This window comes from Geotrypetes seraphini, chromosome 9 (assembly GCF_902459505.1).
Source record: "Geotrypetes seraphini chromosome 9, aGeoSer1.1, whole genome shotgun sequence".
NCBI classification, from domain to species: domain Eukaryota; kingdom Metazoa; phylum Chordata; class Amphibia; order Gymnophiona; family Dermophiidae; genus Geotrypetes; species Geotrypetes seraphini.
In genome coordinates this window covers 105,368,220-105,387,415 of record NC_047092.1, presented here as the reverse complement: position 1 = coordinate 105,387,415, position 19,196 = coordinate 105,368,220, and the positions used below count along the sequence as shown (strand labels likewise).

Below are 19,196 nucleotides of genomic sequence, written 5' to 3'. Positions count from 1 at the left end.
ACACAGTGGGTAGAAGGCTTTCCTGCGTTCAGTGAGAGCTGCAGAGTAATCCTGGCTTATTCGGATTGCAGAACCTCTAAACTTCACATTGTCACGCTTAGCTCGGTACTGTCGCAGGATCTCCAGTTTGTGTCTGTAGTTGAGGATTTTTGCGATCACCACCCGAGGCCTCGAGTCTTTGGTCGGCCGTGGGCCAAGGCGGTGTGCCCGTTCTAGGCACAGTGGGCCCAGGGATTCAGTGTCTGGAAATTCCAGCTCCAGCCAGCCCTCCAGTTCAGCAGTTAGTTGGTGATCCGGTATTGTTTCAGGCACACCCATAAAACGCAGATTCCCTCTGCGTGAACGGTTCTCCAAATCATCTATTTTAGCTGCTTGCAGGTGAACCGTTTCTTGCAGGGCCGAGAGATCCAGTTCATGCGAGTTTAGGGTGTCTTCTGCTGCTGAGACTCGGTGCTCCAATTCCGACGTTCTGGCCGTCGTGTCAGACATTAGTTGTTCAAGTCTGGTCATTTGAGTTGTTAGCGCTTCCATTTGGGGGGCCAGGACCTGTGCCACCGCCGCCTTTAATTCCTGCAGTGCTCCTGCCGAAAATTCTGAAACCGCCGTTCCGGGTGCGGCCGCCATCTTGCCCGCCCCAGGGCTCGCACGTTCCCTGTCTTTGCGCGCCGGTTTCATGCGCGCCGCTTCTTGGGAACGTGTTAAATAACGTTCCATGCACTCCGGCGCCTGTTACCAAGCCGCGTGTGTCTGTGTGCGGTCCGAATGTCGGCGGCGAACGCGAGGGTGGAGACGGGGTCTTGGAGCCGAGCAGGAACACGTCCTCACTCGCTCATAGCGTCAGGTGACCTCTTTCTCCTCGAGTATATCCTTTTTATATTTTAATAAAATAAGTTCAGTATAAAGTCATAACTATGCGAGGCTTGTGTGGATGGGATCAGATGGTTTGTGGTGATGGGGCGGGGACTAGGCTGGCGAGGATGGGGTGGGGATGAAGACAAATCTTTTTCCTGAGCCATTCTCTAGAGCAGTGTCTCAATTTTTTTTTAGCTCTGGCACACTAAACAGAGCAAATGTTTTTCGAGGCACATTATAATTGAAATAATAAAATTGCAAAACCAACAAAAAATTAAATTTGACAGTTATTTAAAGTTCTTTAAGCTATGTTTGGGTAATTGTAACAATGGTGAAACTAAAGTAGATATAATTGCTAATCAGTGCAATGGATGTGCTTGTTTTTGAATGCACTTATATCCTTATACACACTGATGCTCATAACACTGATAGACTCTTGTGTACGTGATGTATATATCATCTATTTTAGTGTATACTTATGAAGGGAATTTTTAAAAATAAAGTAAAATTCTGGAATCTCGTCGGGGCACACTTGGAATCTCTTTGGGGCACACCACTGTGCCTGGGCACATAGTTTGAGACACACTGCTCTAGAGTGTAACACACACACAATATCTGGCCCATAAAAAAAAAATGCCATGCTGGATCCCCCCCCCGGTGCCAGCCAAAATTGGCAGGAGGGATGCCCATTTCCCTCCACCTGGAAATTAGTTGACAGCAGGAGGATGCCAAGTCCCTCCTGCTCCCCAGGCTCACCACTTCAAAATGGTGAGCCTTCCCCTTCTCTGGTGCATCCTGGGATGCACAGGGAGGAGCCTAAGACCCTGATTGGCTGAGACACCTAAGGCCTCTCCCACACCCGTGACATGCACTGCCGATAGTGCCTGAAGATGATGCTTCGCCCAGTGGAAGAGCATGTAGCTGAAGCATTGTCAGAAAAGACTCTGACTACTTGACCTTCAAGAGTCTGTTTCAATTTTAGCAGAGCCAAATGGCATGCAGTTCTAGCCTGTTGATCGACCACTTCCAACGCCTCTGAATCGGTTGATGCTTGCAGCTGGCTCCCCAGTCCAGGAGACTGGAATCTGTTGTTTCGACTACCAAGGAAGCAATCCGCAGAGGCATGCCCTGGGAGAGGGACTGAGGATAGAGTCACCAATCCATGCTGGCTCGAGCCTCCAGTGTCCAAGGCAGACATATTTGTAATGTGTCCGCCTGTGGAGACCAGCATGAGAGTAACACGTTCTGGAGAGGATGCATGTGTGCTCTCACCCAAGGCACCACATCTATTGTGGCCGCCACAGACCCCAGGACTTATAGATAGGCCCACGTCGACGGAGCTGACTTGTCCAAGAGATAAAGAAATCTGAGAGCACAACTTCTGTCTGTGTGCTGGCAGCCGTGTTGAACAAGACTCCCAGGTACTCCAGGGATTGAGTAGGCATCAAATTGCCCACCATCTCCATGCGAAAGTGTAGAACTTTGAGCACTGCATTTACGTGAGTAAGGTCCAGAATGTGTCTCCAATCATTGGAGCCTTTCTTTGACAAGATAAAGTACCATATTTTTTGCTCCATAAGATACATCTGACCATAAGACGCACCCACCTGTAGAGGAGGAAAAACCAAGAAAAAAAATTCTGAATCAAATGCTGTGCCCTGTACCCTATCCACCCCCCTCCCCCTGGTGGTCTAGTGGTAGGCTGGGACAGAGTACAGGGCACATCTAATGGTAGGCACGTGTAGTGGCAGCCAGCCAGCCAGCTCCCAGTCCCAAGCCAGCCAGCCAGCCCCAAGGCTCATGGGACGAGAATTGACAGGCAGCTATTTGGAGTGCAGTGCAGGACCAAGCAGGCATGCAAAAAGCGTGCGCCTGCCTCGTGCACCGCTGTGCCGCTGCCGGAAGAGAGCAGGGGAGGGGGGAGGGGAGGGGGGAGTGAGAGAGAGAAAGAAAACAGATCCTGGGAAAGAGAGAGAATGGACTTGAGGGGAAGGAAGAGAAAGGGAAAGAGGTTGGATCTTGATAATCAGTCCTGTAGGGAAGGGGGTGGGATTTGATATACTGTCCTTCTGTGGTTGTAATCAAAGCAGTTAACATATTATATACATGTACTTATTTTATATTTGGGGCCATGGAGTATTAAGTGACTTGCCTAGCATGCTCAGATGCTACAGTGGGATATAAATTAATAAAATAAATACATTTAACTGTGTGATTAACATGACTAAAAAGTTTAATTGAAATTCAACTCTAATTTATATACACCAAGACCCCAATGTATGCTAATCTATTTTATGCATATTCATTGTACATTCCTGCAAAGTCGGCTGCCTAGGTTTTCAACATAAGGTCTTAATTTGGGGTGCCAAGAGCATAGACTTACTTAGAAGCAACATCAGAAAATATTTCTTAAAGGAAGAGCGGTAAATGCCAGTGGAGATGTTTTATTTTTATTTAATTATTTATGTACCACTTAAAACTAAGTGGTTTACATTCAGGTACTTTTATCATATTTCCCTATCTGTCTCGGCGGGCTCAAACTCTATCTAGTGTAACATAATTTGGCCATCTCCTGTAGGCAGTCCTAGTCGGTGAAGGTTTCACGATTACTACCATTAATGTGCATGAGATATCTACTGGAGACCCAGTTTATGCAAATGTATATTCATGGTGAAAGTCTTGAAAAACGAACTAGCTAACTAGACTTGCAAGGAAGAGGTGAGAAGCATTGCTTTAATGTGAAAAAGTAAATGGAGGCAAAGTTCAACTGGTATTTATAGAATTGCACCAGGCATGAAATTGTTAAAGCATTTAGTAAAAGAACAAAACTAAATTACAAAAAGTTGGAAAAACCGCAAAGGCTAAGTTTGCACTTTTATCTTTAATTATTGCTGTCATTCTATCCTTTGTCTTGCTGCAGGAATACTGCTGATGAGATGGCATTGATGTCTCTCTGTCTTTCCCTTGGTTTAATCTTTTTGGATCTAGAATGGAGAAGCAAAAGTGTGGATGCCATACCTTCTTACCAGAGCATCTGTAAATTAGTAAGTCCTTGTTTATTCTAAACTGTTTATAGACATATACAGTAGTAAGTACACCAGTGTACTTTTAAGTGCGTCTCTGTAGCAGTTGTAGGGAGGACTGCTATCAAGGACAATTCTTCAAACCCCCAACTGGGCTGTGTCCCTTTGTGGATTAGATTGAAACCAACTTTGCTTGTACTTATCGTATTTTTTGCTCCATTAGATGTACTTTTTCCCCCCAAAAGTTGGTGGAAATAAGAGTGCGTCTTATGGAGCGGAACCCCCCCCCCCCCATTACCTTATTTAAATGCTGCTTCCCTCCCTCGCTGGACACAGCGCCCTCCCTTGCTGAGAGCGACGCACAAGGCTGGCTGGCTGCCTGTTCCCCGCCGCTTCCCCGGACAACTGACGGTTGATGCAACTGCCTCCTCTTCTGTTCTCTTGCGGCATAGTGTGCCACTATGCCGCAAGAAAACAGAAGAGGAAGCAGCCGCGTTCTCCAGGGAAGTGGCGGGGAACAGGCAGCCAGCCCGCCTTGTGCACCGCTCTCAGTGAGGGAAGGCCCAGAAGTAAAAAAAAAAAAAAAAAAAAGGTACGCGGGGGGGGGGGGGGGGGAGGGAGGAGGAAGAGGGCCCGGGCCAGCCCTGCCGAGCCGAATTAAAAATAGGGAGGGAGAGGCCGGGGCCTGCCTGCTGCCTGCCTGTGGGGTGAGGGAGGAGGGAGAGGCCGGGGCCTGCCCGCTGCCTGCCTGGGAGGTGAGGGAGAGGCCGGGGCCTGCCCGCTGCCTGCCTGGTGGGTAGGGAGGGAGGAGGGAGAAGCCGGGACCTGCCCGCTGTCTGCCTGGGGGGGAGGGAGGGAGGAGGGATAGGCCGGCGCCTGCCTGTCTGCCCTGCCAAATTAAAAATAAGGAGGGAGAGGCCGGGGCTTGCCTGCCGGGGGAGGGGGGAGGCCTACCTACCCGCCTGCCTTTCCCCTGCCCCTATCTGCCTATTTGCCCTGTCCCTACCTGCCTGCCTGCTAGCCACTAGGCCTGCCTGCCCTGTCCCTACCTGCCTGCCAGCCACTAGGCCTGCCTGCCCGGTCCCTGCCTGCCCTTTCCCAGCCTACCACTAGACCACCAGAGGGGGGACAGGGTAAAGAGCCTGGCAGGGAGGAAGAACAGGGTGCAGAGCTTGGCAGGGAGAATTTGGTTCAGAATGATTTTTTTCTTGTGTTCCTCCTCTAAATCTAGGGTGCGTCTTATGGTCAGGTGCGTCTAATGGAACGGAAAATATGGTATTCATTAAATCGGTGTAGATCCTTGTCAGAACCTAGACAACTCTAATTTTCTTTGCCATCAGTAGTGTACAGTGACATTTACAAAAGAGGATTCAGTAAACGTGTTGAACAACAAAGGGGCTCAATGACATCAACATAGCATTTCCCACCTCTACAAAAAGAAGTAAGGCTCAGCAGCCCAACACCATACTTCCCACCACAGCAAGAACACCAAGAGGGAATTGGTGGGCCCAACTTAACACCTCACATTCTAACAAAAATACAAGAGGGGTTGGGTAGCTCCAACATAACAGTTCCCACTCCCAGCAGAGACTGTAATGGTTAGAGGATATTCAGGGTTATTTTAGGTTATATGGATGAATGTGATGCAATTCTTGTTTGTATGTTTGGAGGTCTGTCCTATTATAATTGGAATTCTCTCTTTATCGAATATGTATTGTAAAGCACTTGGATCTGTCATATGATCAGGTGGTATAACAAGATTTAATAAAATATAGAACACCCCCAAAAGTGTACAGTAAGTTTGTCAAACGCTGAGCATAGTATGAGACGAGTACTTGTGGCTGGCAAAGCTTGGTTATGAATTTTCAGATCAATATAGTTCCACTGCACATTCACAATGAAGTACCAATGACCCTTCAACATAACATGTTTACGCAAGCAAGTAATGCTTATCTTTAAGCCATCAATTCTCAGCAAAGAAAGATTAGGTCCAAGATGAAACAGGATAGCTTCTGTAACAAAAAACATGCTCTTTCAAATGATATAAAAAACAAACCCAAAAAAACTACACATTAGAGAGATTTCAATCTGAAAAACAGTGAAAATTTGCATAAATGCATTAAGCCATATTTTTTGGATGGTCATATCTTCAACTTCACTTGACTGTAAAAGCTCATATTGCAAATCTTGGAAGTACCTCATGGTACATGTCTGCTGGTAAAGTTGTACCCTCAGCTGACTTACCTACCAGCAGCAGTATGGAGCCAAACTTTGCCAAAAAATTTCGTTCGTGAATTTTTTTGCCTACTTTGCTGACCTGTAGAAATGGAAGCACGTTCACAAAAGATTTCAAGCTTGGCACAGTAACTTGCCCCCAAGGTGTTGTACCAAACTGCAAAATTTCAGACTCCTAGGTAGTTTCCTTCTGCTGCAGTGCTTAAGAAAAGTTGGTGTTATAGGTCACATGAGGCATGGGAGTGAATTGATTGCTTTTGTTCAACCACTAGGCCTCTGCCTGCCCTTTCCCTAGACCACCAGAGGAGGGACAGGGTACAGAGCCTGGCAGGGAGGGGGAACAGGGTGCAGAGCTTGGCAGGGAGAATTTGGTTCAGAATGGGTTTTTTTTCTTGTTTTTCCTGACCAAATTTAGATCCAAAAAATTTGCTATTTCATTTGAGACACTAGATAACACCCCTGTAAAATTTGTTTGGATTTCAAGGGGGTCGAGTGTGGGCGGTTTTCAGTATTGGTCCACTTAGCATGGAATGACCCCCTTTGTAAATTGTAATCAACAGCTTCTTCCTCTCTGCCCACCACTCTTCCATTTATCCTGCACTCCCCTCTTTCTATTATACCCCAACCCTAACTCTTATCTCTCCCACTCATGCTACCATAAACTCTCCCCTCTATCCCTTTTGACCCTATTTATTCCCTCTTACCATTCCAAGACCCAACTCTACCCTTCATTCATTTTTCTGCCCACTACCACGTCTCTCTTTCCCCTCTTGCTTCTTAAATTTTTATCTCTCTACCTCCCATTTGATCTGTTCAAAACAAAGGTGTTAGACTTAATAGGCTGCTTTTCATTCTACCTCCATGTGGATTGATTGCTTTGCATTATTTGATATACCTCTGTTTTGGCTTGTGACAAATCATAGTCATTCACAATACGTGTCTGAGCATAAGTAAAAATGCCTAAGATTGCACACTGTCTTTTTTTATTTCTTCTTTTATTTCTTCCTCCTGTAAAGTTGTTGCAGCAGCAGAGCTTAAGAATAACAAGAATTGCCACTGCTGGGTCAGACCAGTGGTACATCATGCCCAGCAATCCGCTCACGCGGCGGCCTTTAGGTCAAAGACCAGTGCCCTAACTGAGATTAGCCTTACCTGTGTACGTTCTTGTTCAGCAGGAACTTGTCTAACTTTGTCTTGAATCCCTGGAGGGTGTTTTCCCCTATAACAGCCTCCGGAAGAGCGTTCCAGTTTTATACCACTCTTTGTATGGAATCTATCCCCTTTTAGCTTTAGAGAGTGTCCTCTCATTCTCTCTACCTTGGAGAGGGTGAACAACTTGTCTTTATCTACTAAGTCTATTCCCTTCATTATCTTGAATGTTTCGATCATTTCGAACATGTCCCCTCAGTCTCCTCTTTTCAAGGGAGTAGAGGCCCAGTTTCTCTAATCTCTCGCTGTATGGCAACTCCTCCAGCCCCATAACCATTTTAGTCGCTCTTCTCTGGAGCCTTTCAAGTAGTACTTCTTCGTGTACGGTGACAAGTGCTGGACGCATGATTCCAGGTGAGGGCGTACCATGACCTGGTACAGCCCTTCTCTGATCTGTTTGTGATCCCCTTCTTAATCATTCCTAACATTGGGGGGTGGAGCTTGGCTACGTTCTAAGATGGCTGTGTGAATCAGTTGCTCCCTCTGCCCTGCTGCTTTAAAGATATTTTTGAAGTATTGCAACTGCAGTTTTATACCTTACAAGTGAATAATTTTACTGTCAGGATGGCTTCGGGTAAACAAAACCAAAAATCGGAAAAGAATATGGGATATGGAGGGATTGCAAAGCGTTTGAAAAAGGACCCACAATCACCATCGAAAGTTTCCTTGTCTAGAGATACATCTGAACTTTTAGAGCAGGTAATAAAGGATCTTGCTGCTATAAAATAAATGTTGGGTCAAACTTCTTCAACATTAACCAGCTAGAGGTCTCTGCGTTGACAAATCAGCTAACAGTGAGTAAAGTTCGTGTAGATCACTTAGAGGCAGAGGATGGTGGCTGCTGAAGTACATGTTACTCAGTCAGTTAAAGATCACAACTTGCTAACCCAGCTGGTTCAAGGTCTGGAAGAGGCTAATGGGTCCAGATGGTAAAATGTTAGGATTTGGGGTTTAAATTAAGGAGCAGAAGGAGGTAATGCAATTCAATTCCTCATCGATTTTATACCAAAGGGCCTCTGTCTCACTTTTACCCATTTAAGATTGAGAGGGCACATTGAGTGCCATCCCGGCTGTCTAATTCTCAGAGGGGTCCTAGACCTCTAATATTTAAAGTCTTGCGTTTCCAATACGCATTGGAGATTTTTGGGGCAGGAAAAAAGGCGAAATCAGTCACTTGGCAGGGCAGAAAGCTCTTCCTGATTTTGCAAAAAACACTGCTTCTCTCAGGAAAAGATTCTTGGACTTAAGACCACAGCTTAGGGAATTAGGAGCTAAATATGGACTGATTTATCCAGTAATTATGAGGGTTTCTTTGAATAATACTAAACATTACAGGGATACTAAAGATGTACAAGATTTTATTAATAATCAATTGCAGCACATGTCCTAATGCAGGATTCTAAATGACAATTGGAAAGTCAGTTGGATCTCAGTATTCTTAAAGCTCTTATCAGATTATTTTATTTATTTTCTTATGGACAGTGGGTTTTTCTTTTGAATTTTTCATGATTTCTGGTTTGAGGCGAAGGATATAGGATGATATATAACATTTACTAATAAAAAAAGTGGAAAATACTGACAAGTTGTCTTTTGCTGGAAGAAAGTGACTTATGGGGTCTGAAAGGTTACTCTACTAAATACATCAGATAGCTTATAATACTTAAGGGACAGGATTTCAATCAATTTTGGTATGCCTAATGAAATTATTTATTGGATTAATTCCTTTTATTGCTGGGTAAGTGTTGTTTTTGCACCCAGGCTCTTCTGAATAAGCTGTATGCAAATATTGGAACATCCTGATGTCATTTCATTTACTGATTCAGTGACTTCCTCTCTTTGCTAAAACATTGACTTACCGTGAAATGGCACCACAGTAGGGAATACGCAGTATGAAACTTGCAGAGACAGAGCAGCGTTTATCTCAAAGGGCTTCACACCAGCGCAGTTTGAAGCAGCACTGACTCGTGAAAGATGGGTGAAAACCAGGACTTCTGAGACACTGTACAGAAACAATCCGATTTGAGACTGAAGAGTAACCACCTGCCTGTGACTGATTTGCAGCATTTGGCTTGGCCTTTGAGGAAAGAGAAGAAACTGCCATGGGCTACGCTAATACCATATTGGGGGGAGGGGAGGGAGCTTCCTGCACTGGCTGCCTCTTTGGCAAATCTGTTTTATTGTCCTTTTAGTCTGAATACCTGGGGATGCTGGTGTTCCGCCACGAGATGGAGGCTCACTTGCGAAAACAGAAGCAGAAGACCAGCATGAAAAAGACATGAAGTGGACTAGATACAGTGAGGTGCCATCTTTATCAGATGGAACAGGAAATGCAAAGAAACAGCAGGAGAAGCAGACCTTGGCACAACGCAGAAAATCTGCAGGAAATAGGCACAGAGGTGTATGATAAAGAGAAGGAAAAGTCATGCTCTAGTCCCTCAGGTGGGAGGTGGAATAATCTAAACTAGACCTGGAATAAGCTATGAAGCAACTTTAAGGGCTCCTTTTACTAAGTTGCGGTAGCTCAATGGTGGTGTTGGCGTCTAGTGCACGCGCTAAAACCGCTAGCGCAGTTTAGTAAAAGGTGCCCTAAGTTTAGGCCATCTGGTTTTCATTTTCATTTGCAACTTCCTACTTTTGTGAAATGTTTAGAAGATTTGTACTATGTGTTAATAATGCTTAACCTGAATGTGCAAATATTTGCAGATATGTGATTAAATTACAATGTTTTAGTTTTTAAGAGGGAAAAAAATAATAATAATTTATACTTCATGTTTATATTCTATTTTATTATCAATTGACGATGGGGGTTCTATGTCCCACTATTCTGATATTGATTTATTTAACAAAGCATAAAGTATATATAGATTAATTTCGGAATCCTTAGGTTGGGGTCTTTACAATAAATATTTTGAGTGTATGTGTTAGAATTGGAGTTTCCCTGATAATATATTATTCTGAGAATTATTCTGTATAGGATGTGGGGGGTATCCTGATTGATAGTAGATGTATCGTATATTCATGGTATATTTTTTGTTTTTGTTAAATTAATGGTATATTGGAGAGGTCATTATATATAGGAGATAAAAGAAATGGTTAATATTTTCTGATAATTACTGAAATTCTTTATATAGGCTATTTAAAGTATTGTGGATATAAATATTAATTTATTCTTGTATAATCTCTGGAGGCTGAACAGCTGGGATCTTGCATCTATCTCTGTAAGCTTCAGCTGCAGTGCAACTAAAAGATGATCCCTCCCTTTTGGGCTACCTGCCTGGGAGCTTCCCGACATGCCCAGTTTGTTCCTGCAGCTTCACTGCTTGGTTTCATTTCAGTTAATTCTGCTCGTGATTTGTTTTCAATTCCATTTTTATTTTTTTCCACGGGTTTGCCTATGTGCTGCGGATCAACTCTGTGCGAGTAATCCTTCAGGAGATTGCAGACATTTTTAAAGTTTGTCTGCTTCTGGAGGGTGTTCTGGACAGCCTGCAGATTGAATTGGGTCTCCAGGTTCGGGAGCCATCTCTCCCCTGGTTCGTCCGCGAAGGGGTAGAGCACAGGCTGCTGCGGTTCCGAGGCCGTGTGTCTTCCCTGATTTCCTTGAGGGGTCCTGGTAGTCATGATCTGAGGTGATAGGGAAGATGAGGCGGCCGGAAGATCTGAAAAATCTAGCTTAATCAGCCCCTGAGGTATTGATCTCCCTATGCTTGCAATGAAATGCATTGCAGCACATGTCTCTGTGAGTCAGAGTTTGCCGATTTGGGGGGGGTCCTCAAATCGGGGTTTTGGGGGGTTTCCCTGCATGCTCTGGTACGAGCTTTATATGCCCATCGTCCTTACTTATTAAATCACACTCCCGACCAACCTGAATCTCGGATGGTATGCACGTTGCCTTACTCATATAAAGTATTCAATATCAAAAAGATCATTAACATCCATTGGCACATTCTTCAGGTACATGAATGTTTTGAACAGCCTCCTCTATTTGCATATTCCAGAGGCAGAAATTTAAGAGAATGCATATCTACCTCTCATTTTGTCAGCAAATTGGACAATACAGAGACTCCATCTAAGGGTCACTTCAAATGTGGACATTGTACCGTATGTATGCACGCTTTTGAAACCACCAGTATTCAACACCCCTGTTTACCAAAGAAGAAGCACATCTTACAACAGCGCACAGATTGTAACACTCAGGGGGTAGTTTACATGATTTTGTGCCCATGTAATAAGTTCTACATAGGACACACCACTAGAAGCATCAAGACCCGAATCATTGAACATCTCAGTAAAATTAGAAGGGGTGATATCAATGCCCCTCTTGTCCAGCATTGGCAATCTTTTTCTCATCAATTACAGGATCTACAATTCGTAGTTTTGGAGGTGGCTCACTGCAACAGAGGGGGTAATTCACAAGCATGGCTATGGAAACACGAACAGAGTTTCATTTTTCACTGGCAGACAGTGACTCCTTCTGGTCTTAATAAGGAAGTGGAGTGGTGGGCGTTCCTCCATTAGGTGATTGTCATTTTTTCCTGCATAAATATCGAGCGCTCAGCTGAGCGCTTACGTCACAGGAAATTGAAAATCATTGTTTCAGAACAGGTACCCCACCGGTAGCGTCATCAGCTTTGTAGTTAACCTGTAGTATCATATTTATATTTTAGCATCAAAAACTTCCATGCATCATGTTCTTTGTTTCATTTTTCTAGGACTGGCTTTGAATTTTGTTCTTCTTTAGCTTGGCGGGTTCTCTGATGAAGCCACAACGGCGAAATGCGTCAGAACCCAGCTGAATCATCGCGGGTTGAACATTCAAGCTAAGTTTATTCATAAAGCTGTGAAGCTATTTTTTCTTGAAGTTACTTTACGTTGGATAATCAATTTCAATTTATGGACTTATAAACAAGTTATGAACACTCTTTACAAGTACTTTATAGTACCTTCATACCGTACACTGGTGCAATGATAGATATCATAAGAAGCTCTCTAGGGGTTTTTCCCCAGTTTTGAGTTCTTACATTCCACCTTGGTTTCTGAGCACCACTTTAGGTTAATAAGGTATTTGAAGCACTATTCTTGTTCCTTTACCCGTAGTAATCAATATTCTGGATCTTCAGGAACAGCTTTTTTGACCTAATTCCCCAGTTGTTTATATTGAGTGCTCTGGTCCCCCTACATGTAAAATCTTAAATTACTGTTTTTAGCGTTTTCCTGCGTTTTTAATGGCCGTTTTTCTGTCAAAATCGGCACCCGCGGCAGCCATCTTGGATTTTCTTTAAAGTTTTTAAAATTATATTTTTTGGACTTAGAAGCTTCGTTTTTGCTCCAAACTTCACAGATGGCCACCTCAGGACAGGATGGCATGGATTAATGCCGTAAATCCGGCTTGCAGTTTCGCAGCCGCGTATTCTGTACGCCATGGCCCGTAAGGGGCGTAAACAGTGTGTGGATTCCACATTATCCTCCGGAGCGGACCTGCTTTCCTCCATTTTCGCCAGAGTCGCGATTCCAGCATCCGGGACACCGGAATTGTGCGAGGAGGGCGTTTTCGCAAAACGTAAGCGCAGTTCCAGGGAGTCTCATCGATCTTCAAACAATTTCAAATCTGAGTCCTGATGATCAGCTCAGATTGCCGAGGACTAATTTCCGCCGGAATTTGTGGATATGATGTATCAGGCTTTCATAAGAAAGTGGGCTATACCTGTGTCTCCCTATCAGACTGCGATGTGGCAGTCTGTACAGCCTTTGGATTCCAGCATGTCAATCTAATCCTTGTTGGTCGCCTGAACGTCAGCAGCAACGTCCCGCTATTGTCTTGGTACCTGCATCACTTTCTAGACCGTTGATGTCACACGGTGCTTCGGTGGGTCCCGCTGACGTGACTAGCCTAGCGGATCTCGGGGATTCCCAGAACGCTGATTCTCACGATGTGGGAGAATATCAGATGGTGCGCAGGCTAAGTCCAGTTGCCTTCCTGATATTATCTCTGAATCCCTGCGGACATTGGGACTTGACTCAGACTCTGCAGTTCAGGTGGAGTGTTCGATCATGTGTTCTACGCAACCGCTCTCTGCTGCATTTCCAGCTCATGCAGACTCGGTAGAAATGCTCTTGGAGGTTGGGGGGTCCAAGAGAGTCCCCTGAAGTACGCTAGGGCCAGGGCTATATTATATCCCATGGTTTTGTAATTTTCCAAGCGCCTAGTCCCGACAAGGTGAATTTGGCAGTGGCTCAGGTCGCTAAACATACCTCCTCGCCCTAGGCTGGAGGGGTTGTCCTGAAGGAAGTCCTGGACTGACGACTAGATTTTGTTTTGAAGCGTCTTTTGATTCGCTGCAATGAGAGTACGAGCTGCAGCGGCCACTTCCTTTGTGGCTCGAGCATGTCATACTGAACTTAGTCAGGTTCCTGTGGAGGTTGTCCTTCGGGACCTCGGCTTCCTGGGTTCTGGAGTGAATTATTTGGCAGCCGCACCCTGTGATATTTTGACTGCGTTTGCTAAGCTGGGTGCTTCTTCAGGAGACTGTTATGGATTCCACAGTGGTCGGGTGATTCTTCATCCATGTCTGTGCAGAGCAACTTACCCTTCCATGGTTTGTCCTTCTTTGGCCAGGGTTTGGATGACCTGATGGTGAGTGTGCAGGACTGCAAGCCTCAGGCTCTTCCTGGCTCTGGACCTCGTCTGTCCAGGGGGACAGAATGGCCAATTTTTCAGCCCTCCTGACGAATATCAGTTTGCTGGAACCCCTGCGGCGGGGAGGCATTTCGGAGCGTCCTATAAACCTCGCTTTGGAGGTGCAGTGTGCCAACAGCCTTCCAACTCTCGATCTTCTGTCCCTTCTAAGAGATCCTTATGACGCGGGTCTCTGGCGAGGCCCCACCCCCCCCCGAATCGGGGGGGGGGGGGGTGGCTTTCGGCCTTCGTTTCAGAATGGCTAAAGCCAACCTAGGGCCCTTGGGTCCTAGCGGTTTTAAAAGATGGACTTCAACTACAGTTCTTCCGGCTGCCACTGGACTTCTGGTCCTCTCCTGAGGGACAGCTGGATAGGGCCGGCAAGCTGCGTGCCTCGGTGTGCTGGTTAATGGATTTGGCGGCCATGGAGTCCGTCATACGGGATGCCTTCAGCTCCAGGAGATACTCTATTTTCTTTATCATGCCAAAGAAGGACTCCGATTGCAGACAGATTCTGGACCTGTGAGCAGGGCAGCTGGACTCGGGGCATTCTGTCCTAGCGGCGGTGGCACCCGGAGAGTATATGGCTTCCTTGGATTTCACGGAAGCATGTCTCTGCTTCCTGATATTCCCAGATCCAAGGTTCCTGAGGTTTCTTGTTTTTGGGAGGCATTTCCAGTTTGTGGTGCTCCCTTCGGTTTGGCATTGGCGACCAGACTTTTACCAAGATCATGATGGTGGTGGCTGCCCATCTGAGATCTCGGGGTGTCCTAGTGCTTCTGTACCTCTACGACTGGCTGATCAGAGTGGAAGCAGGGTCGCTTGGCAGTTCGCCAAGTGGTGTCGCTGGTATGTCTCGGATGGGTGTTTACTCTGTGGAAGAGTCGCCTCGTGCTGATCCAGGAGTTGGGGATGCTGGTCAACCAGGTTTGAACCAGATGTTTTTTTTCCAGGATCCAGAAGCCTTAAACTCAGGAGTGTGATTTGCGACGTGTTAGCGGGACCGACACAGACGGCCTGGCAATACCTGCAGGTGTTGGATCTCATGGTGGCGACCATAGATATAATCCCTTGGGCAGGAGCTCACCTGCATCCTCTTCAGTTTGCTTCTGGAGCGGTGGAATCCCCAGAGAGATGCGTTGGGGGTGAAGCTGCCTTGGTTGGCAGTGGCGCATAGCAGTATGACGTGGCTGAACCCAGTCACTCTGTCTACAGGGCTCCCTCTGTGGTTCTTGAATTGGGTGACCCTGACTGCGGACGCGAGTCTCTCTGGTTGGGGAGCGGTTTGCATGTCCGTCCCGGTCCAGGGCCTCTGGACACCGTGAGAGAGCTGATGGTCTATCAATCAGCTGGATCTTGAGTGATCCAGTTAGCTCCGCTACGATTCCAAGGGAGTTACCGCCGAAAGGCTGTTCGTGTGTTCTCAGACAATGTGACGGTTATTGCCTATGTCTAATGTCAAGGGGGCACGAGGAGTCCTTGGCTGGGATCGGAGGCTCAGATGCTCTTTGCTTGGGCAGAGAGTCATCTCTTGGCCTTATCTGTGGCCCAGTTAGACGGCATTGGCAACGTTCAGGCAGACTTACTCTGTCGTCAGTCTCTGGACCAGGGAGAATGGTCCCTGTCAGGGCTGGCTTTCGAGGCCATAGTGCACTGCTGGGGTCGTTCCACCTTTGATCTGATGGTGTCATCAGTGGACCTGAATATGGACAGATTCCTCAGCCGTTGCTGAGAGGTTGGCAGCGTCGGACTCGATGCTCTGGTTCAACCTTGGCCCACAGCGGAACTCCTGTACATCTTTCCCCCATGGCCCATGATAGTGTGCGTTTTGTGCCGGATGTCCTCAAACAGGAGTCCAGTGATCCTTGTGGCCCAGACGACCTTGGTACGCAGCCCTTGTGAGGTTGAGCTCCGGGAGTGGTCTGCGTCTTCCTTGTCTTCGGCGGTTGTTCTCGCAGGGACCATTTTCACTTCAAATTCTGGACCACTTTGGTCATATGGCCAAGGGCTTTTCCTCTGTGGTTAGCAACGCGCTTCTACTGAGCAAGCGGAATTCAACGGTCTCAGCCTATGCGTAAGCCTGGAGGTGTTTTCAAGCTTGGTGTGCGAGGCTTTGGGTGGTCCCTTTGGTATCGTCAATAGCTCAGATTCTGGACTTCCTGCAGGGTCCCTCTTTGTTCAAGGGTTCTCTGGCTTCTCACTCGGATGTTGTCCGGCTCTTGTGGGGGGAAGGGAGGCTGCGGCTTTCTTTGTGGCTGCCTTGCCTGTCATGGAACCTGAATTTGGTCCTGCGCTCCCTGACTCGTCCGCCCTATGAACCCCTGGATGAGATCTCTCTGAAAGATCTTAACATCAAGACAGTCTTCCTGGTGGTGGTCACTTCTGCACGGCGAGTGTCGGAGCTTCAGGCTTTGTCGTGTAGAGATTATTTTCTTCGCATCACGGAGTATGCGATGTTTTTGAGGACTGTGACTTATTTTCTTCCGAAAGTGGTTTTCTCTTTCCACATCACCGGGAAGTTTGGCTGACAGCCACGTGGGCTTCTCTTCATACCTTTTCCAGGTTTTCCAGGCTTGATGTGGCGGCTAAGGGTGATACGGCCTTTGGCGCTTCTGTTCTTACAGTGGGCTCATCAGGCCCCCCCCCCCCCCCCTGAGTTTTGGGACTGCTGTGATATGTCCCAGCCGTTCAGCCTCCAGAGAGATTGTACAAGAATGAAAGATTAAGTTTCTTACCTTCTTGTAGATCTCTGGAGGCTGAACGCCCGCCCATCTGCTTTGTCCGATTAGTAGGTCATCTCTTAACTAACTGGTAAGCTGGATTTCTGTCTTTGACCAGGCTGTGTCCATGTTCCAGGCTTTTCCTGGGTTTTGTAGTTTATAATGTTTGCCTAATCTGTTTGGTTCCAGTTGGCCATTTTTGGCCATAGTTTTTAGTATAATATAATATTGAGCAGAACTGACTGGTAGCAGGAGTTCCCATGCCCTCTCCTTCTTTTCTTCTGTTTCCTGTTGTCATCGGTCTCCATGGCTTTTCTACCAACTGGGCATGTCAGGAAGCTCCCGGGCAGTTAGCCCAAAGGGGAGGGATCATCTTTTAGTTGCCCTGCAGCTGAAGCTAACAGAGATGTAAGATCCCAGCTGTTCAGCCGCTAGAGAAGATCTACAAAAAGGAAGATTAGTAGAGTTAGAAACCTAATCTTTCATTTCATTTGTTTATGGGGTAAAGGTATTATTGGTATTTGTGATGGGTGAAAGGGTGATTTAGTAATTGCAGGATAGAAGGGAGATGGGTTTGCAGGCCTATTGGATGCATATCCAAGTTCACATGATTTATCTATTGGGGTGGGGTGGGGTGGGGTGGGGAGGGGGATATGGGGGTACGGGTTTATGGATGTGTATGGAGGTTATTTTATGAAATTTTTATGTGAGTGGGTGGGAAGGGATAAGGATGTGTGTGGCAATTATTTTGGTATTTGCTTATGTATTTTTATACTTTAATCAATTCAAATGGATATAAAATTGTACTCGTTAAATGTAAATGGGCTTAATCACCCCCATAAAGAGGAAAAAAGTATTGAATTTCTTGAAAAAGCAAGAGGCTGATGTCTATTTCTTGCAGGAAATGCACCTCTCTCAAGTTGAAGCCAGTAAACTGGAGGGTGGATGGGTAAAACATTCTTTTTATGCGTCTGCTGTGAGAAAGAAAGCTGGTGTGACTATCCTGGTCAATAGGAAATGCTCTGCAGTATTTAGTAATGCTAGTGCTGATCCTATGGGAAGATGGATTCATATTGACATGACCATAGCAGTGTTCTCCCCAGAAATTTTTTCCAGCCGGGTGGTGTGAAAAAGTAGCTGGGTGGAGCGGGGCGGGGAAATTTGATAGTGGGAAAAATTAAATGTATACTATTTTTATTAGTTAATTATTATTATTTTCCAATGCTCAATGTGACTTCCTTTTGTAAGGTTTGATACTTGTGCCAGAATATTTTTACTAAATTTAAGAAGTATCCAACTCTAGAAGTGAATAATTAGATATTCACCCTCTTTCAAATGGTATAGAGGTTTAAAAAAGGGAAATGCGTTAATGAAGTCATTAGATTCAATCTAACCATTTATTTCTGCATGAATTTAAACAACTAAAAAAAAAGATAAATATAGCTCATCCAGTCATACAAGAAATGGCTGTACAACACCTCTAATAATGTTTTGATCACTAGGTTCCTTCCTGAGGTCTCACTGAGGATATGAAATAGATGCTATCCCCACTTCCAGACCTCTTCCACATAATTTATGGAGAGGTGTTACTGAGCCTTGAAGGACACCTGTGTGATTGATCTTTATCTGCTTCTTTTTTTATTTTGCTATAGGGCAAAACAGTATAGGTAAAGATGCAGGTAATAATTAGCAATGTATTAAAAATATTTTATTTTTATTTGCTTATAATGTCATTTGAAAGCTGCTTGATAATAATACAACTTTAATTTAATTCTTTATAATGTGTGTGTCTGTGTGTTGGGGGGACAACACCTACGTCAACAGTAAAGTTAGAATAGGGTCATTAAATCTAGTGGTGTACCTAGTATATATGACAGCTAGTGCTAATCATTTTTTTTTTTTTTAATATATTTTATTGAGCAAATCAAGAAAAAACACAGAACGCAACAAAAGGCAGCCGTGCCAAAAGAGCAATAATACACCACGGCAAACCCTAAGTACAAGGCATCAACAAAGAATACAACAATCACACAGTGCCATAAAGAATCAAGTGCTCAGAAATGATTTTACAAATATCACCCCAAAGATATCCAACCTCCCCCCCCGCCCCCCCCCCACGTGGATGGCACAACAAGAAGAAAGATGTCAGAGAAACACAGGTATGTATATGTATGAGCGAGTGAGGAAACAAGCAACAAGCGCCAGAGAGCAGAAAAGAAAGAGGTGCAGTTCCCCATATCCTATGAGTTAAGCAGTAAACTCCTAGAACGATGCGGTAAAGCCGTCCAATAAGCCTCCCAAATCTCCTGAAAACGATCCCAACTACGGGGAACCCTACTGGACACAGCCCGGCGCTCCAGCAAGGCCAATTCAATGAGTGAACGTTGCCATTGTACCACCATTGGGGATAGCCTGCTCCCGCCAGCACACCAAAATCGCTCATTTGGCTAGTAAGAAGGCTTTCTGCACAAACAAACGGTG

At 45.5% G+C, this 19,196-nt stretch overlaps 1 protein-coding gene across 3 annotated transcripts in view; it reads left to right on the top strand.

Annotated features, from left to right (window-relative positions):
* NRROS (negative regulator of reactive oxygen species) overlaps nucleotides 1-19,196 on the top strand; it is a 144,240-nt gene that overhangs the window by 37,518 nt on the left and 87,526 nt on the right. For all 3 annotated transcript variants that reach the window (XM_033958994.1, XM_033958992.1, XM_033958993.1), the window contains one exon: nucleotides 3,773-3,896. In XM_033958994.1, the coding sequence (XP_033814885.1) occupies nucleotides 3,789-3,896 (108 nt within the window). In that variant the 5' untranslated portion in view covers nucleotides 3,773-3,788. The remainder of the gene's footprint in view (nucleotides 1-3,772; nucleotides 3,897-19,196) is intronic.